This window comes from Vombatus ursinus, unplaced genomic scaffold, assembly GCF_900497805.2.
Source record: "Vombatus ursinus unplaced genomic scaffold, bare-nosed wombat genome assembly UNPS02009205.1, whole genome shotgun sequence".
Taxonomy (NCBI): Eukaryota; Metazoa; Chordata; class Mammalia; order Diprotodontia; family Vombatidae; genus Vombatus; species Vombatus ursinus.
In genome coordinates this window covers 9,016,600-9,020,457 of record NW_020948983.1, presented here as the reverse complement: position 1 = coordinate 9,020,457, position 3,858 = coordinate 9,016,600, and the positions used below count along the sequence as shown (strand labels likewise).

Genomic DNA, 3,858 nt, shown 5'->3' with positions numbered 1-3,858 from the left:
AAAGAAAGAAAGAAAGAAAGAAAGAAAGAAAGAAAGAAAGAAAGAAAAGAAGGAAGGGAGAGAAAGAAAAGAAGAAAGGAAAGGAAGAGGGAAAGGAAGGGAAGAGGGAAAGGAAAGGAAGAGGGAAAGGAAGGGAAGAGAGAAAGAAGGAAAGGAAGACGGAAAAGAGAAGAGAGGAGAGGAAACCATTAAAGGTTGGGGGCAGGAAGGCAGAGGTGTGTGACATGGATGGATCTGTTCCTTGGTAAGATTATTTTGGTTGATGCATGGTGGATGGATTGAAAGGGGAAGAGAGGGGAAGTCAAGGGAATTATAACAGCCTAGGGGAGAGTTAATGAGGGCCTGAACTCTGGAGGTAAGCATGAGAGTATAGAGAAGGGAATGAGTGATAAGAGAAATGTAGGAGGGGGATAGAATCAGTAAAACTTAGCAAATGATTGGCAATGGGGGAGGAGAGGACAAGGATCTCTCCTAAGTTATGAAACTGGAAAGAAATGGGGCCCTTAACACAAACAGAGAAGTTTAGAGGGAGGGTTCACTTAGGGGAAAAGGTAATTCATAAATTTCACAAATTTTTGCTAACTGAACTAATTATCTACATTTAAAGTAGGGGTTATTAACCTTTTTTGAATCATGGGCCTCTTTGGCAATCTGTAAAAATCTATGGGTCCCTTCTCAGAATAATGTGTTTAAATGCATAAAATGAAATACATAAGATTACAAAAGAAATCGATTATACTGTAATGTAATTTTTAAAATAATATTCTGCAAAAAGTTCATGGACACCAAATTAAGAATTCTAATTTAGTCCAATGGTGAATTTTTTGGTTTATCTATTCTAGGACATCTATAATATTTTTAAAGACATTTAATGGGACGGCACAGTAGGAAAAAAACAACAAAATAATTTCTCCAGAAACCTAAACACATTCTCTTGTAAATATACACACAATCAATGGGAAGAATTCTTTCCCTTGGTATCAACATTAAATCTTTGAACTTTAGAGTTCCGAGGAACCTTCGAAATCATTTAGTCCAGAGGTATCAAACATGCTACTGTGGGCTACATACTGCAGCAATTCCATATTGTGACCAGAATCAAATTAAAATGTAATTAGGAACAATTTAGCAAAATAAATAAAAAATCTGATAAAATATAGATAGCATCTCATTTTAAAACTAGGTCAATATGCAGCCTGCTGGGATCCTTATGTATGGATTAATGGCCCCATTTCTATTTGAGTTTGACACCACTGATCTAGTCTAACTGTCTGCTTTTACAGAGAAGGACACAGGGGCCTAGAGAAGGAAAGAAACTTGTGGAACATCACATATAGATTTAACATAAGAGATGGTATGTGAACCCAAGTGTCCTCACTTTTAGGCCAGAGCTATTTCAACCTGTTCTAGGCAGCTTCTACCAAAGTTGAGTCTTTCATAAGCAAGTAGGCTCTCCAAATTACTACAGGAAAAAATTATCAGAAAGGAATTGAAGATGTTTCAATACTTTAAACTATGCATAGTGGGCGGTGAGGGGTGGGAAGGGAACAGAAATAGGGGTTTTTAATTATTAAGGCAAACTCATGAATCTTAGATGTGTATATCCCCAGACCCTACCTTATGACTCAGTTTCAACATAGAAAATTAGGAAAATGTCCATTCAGATCTGTTTCAGGGTCAAACTCAGTATGTGATCCAATAATTATTTATCAAGGTCCTCCTATACCTAAAGTATCTAGGATGAGGTGAGCATGCTCATTGCCTGACACTTTCTCAAAAAAAAAAAAAGTTAGTAAAACTTTCCAGGAGAAATTCAGTATATTAAATTTTAGAATTGCATCCTCAAAAATGTAGTATTTTTAAGGGCCAAAGATATACAATTTAAAATAAATAATTAAATCCCAATGAATATACAACCATAATAAGGTGATATGACTGTATGAGAGGCTTAAGTTCAATTACCAATTTTATTTGAATTAAGAGTAATTCTGTTGAGGTGAAATAGAATCCTAAGCCTGCTGGGATCATTATGTATGGATTAATGGCCCCATTTGGGGCTGTTTCCACCCTGGAGTTTCTATTCAGTGAGAGCTCATATCTCAGAAATAATCCATCTTATACCTGATTATTTTTCTATGGCTGTTGTAATGAAGAAAAGGAATGAAAGTAGAAGAATCTCCAGTTTTCTTTAGGATATGGACCAAGTAATCCACTTGCCTCTCTCCAAACTCGTCTATCCTGATTTGTCCAGTGATTCCTAGAAAGAGAGATAATTTCTTAAGGTAAAACAAATGGAAAGAAATGGATTTGTCCAAGATGGCACCATGCTTTCTGAAAAATCTAACACACCGTCTTCTGTTTCTCTATGTATTACATGACCTCAAATCCTGACCTCTGGGTTTACACGTATTACAAATCAATTACTCCCCAATCATATCTCTTTGACTTATTTTGCTCCCACCCAGAATTTCCTCTGAGAACCTCAGAATGTAGCTTGGTCTCCACAGACATGAGTAAAAGGACCTGTCTCCTAGATGAATACCCAGATCACAAAACTGGAAAGAGAACAGTCTGTTTCACCTCTCAGAAAAGTCATAAAACCACAAATGATTCACTGCATTCCATGATCAATTGGCACAAAATTCTCAGTCCAACACTGAGATTCTAATCAATCTTACCCTCATCCTATGAATAGATACATATTTCCCAGCCTTTTATTAAAATTAAGTGACAATATGAGATTAACTATAATATAAATCCAAGGATTCAATCTCCCCTGGACAAGAAATAAATTTGAGATTGATAGAGAGGCAATCCACTGACCTCCCCTCAGAAGAATGCCAAGACTTCTGCCCTGAGGAATGAGGGTGTTCCTAGAGCTGCTGGAGCAACAAGAGAGTTAAGTTGTGATGCAGAGGAACAAACTTAAATTTTCACCCTCTGCTGCCACCATTATTTATTTGGACACTCCCAGCTTGATAAGAAGGAGGTTACCTTTTTCTTGAGGTTCCAAGCTCATTTCCCTTCTTAGGAGAGTTTAAACTTTTCAGGTGATAGGATCTGGCAGGGGGCCTGTATAGGGCCTTGGAGTAGAGAGTGAGGCTCACCAGCTTCCTCTCTAACAACTCCAAGTTTATTTCCCTTTAAAACAAAAAGGGAAGTCTAAACCCTGAGGTTAGTACTACAAGACTGGAGGCCTACATAGATCTTTAAGATGAAAGGTAAGACTTATCAGAAAGGAAAGAATTGTATCAATAGTTCATGGGTTAGTGTTCTTCCTTTATGATGTTGTTTTGCATTTTTTGTGGGGCTAAAATAAAAGTATCTAAAACACATATATAACATGTAATATATATGTTATATATACATATATGTTTTATATGTGTGTACTGTGTATATGTATGTGTATGTGTGTGTGCATACACATATATAATATATATGTGTATATATAGTATATGTATGTGTGTGTGTGTGTGTGTATATGTATATGTATATGTATATATATATATATATATATACATAGAGAGAGAGAGACAGAGAGACAGCGAGACAGAGACAGACAGAGACAGAGTTACCTGGATTGTTTTCATGGGAGGCAGAGCTTTTACTCACATCTCTAAGAAACCTAGAAAAGAACTGTGTTCTGAGGTTTCCAGAGAAAACTCTGGATAGGCTTCTCTCCTGACTCTCTAGAATTTCTGTACTGTACCATAGCAGCCTTCTCACCCTGGTATTTCAGTCTTCTATGGCCACCAGAGCCTGGAAGTCCAAGCTACCCCTTGTAGGCTCTTGCACTGATTGGTCATTCTTTTGTGTGTGTGTGTGTGTGTGTGTGTGTGTGTGTGTGTGTGTGTGTGT

At 37.0% G+C, this 3,858-nt stretch overlaps 1 protein-coding gene across 1 annotated transcript in view; it reads right to left on the bottom strand.

The window, feature by feature from the left end:
• Nucleotides 1-3,858, bottom strand: part of LOC114035477 (guanylate cyclase 2G-like) — a 68,156-nt gene that overhangs the window by 50,128 nt on the left and 14,170 nt on the right. Inside the window, exon 6 of the mRNA XM_027851630.1 lies at nucleotides 2,122-2,257. Within this exon, the coding sequence (XP_027707431.1) occupies nucleotides 2,122-2,257 (136 nt within the window). The remainder of the gene's footprint in view (nucleotides 1-2,121; nucleotides 2,258-3,858) is intronic.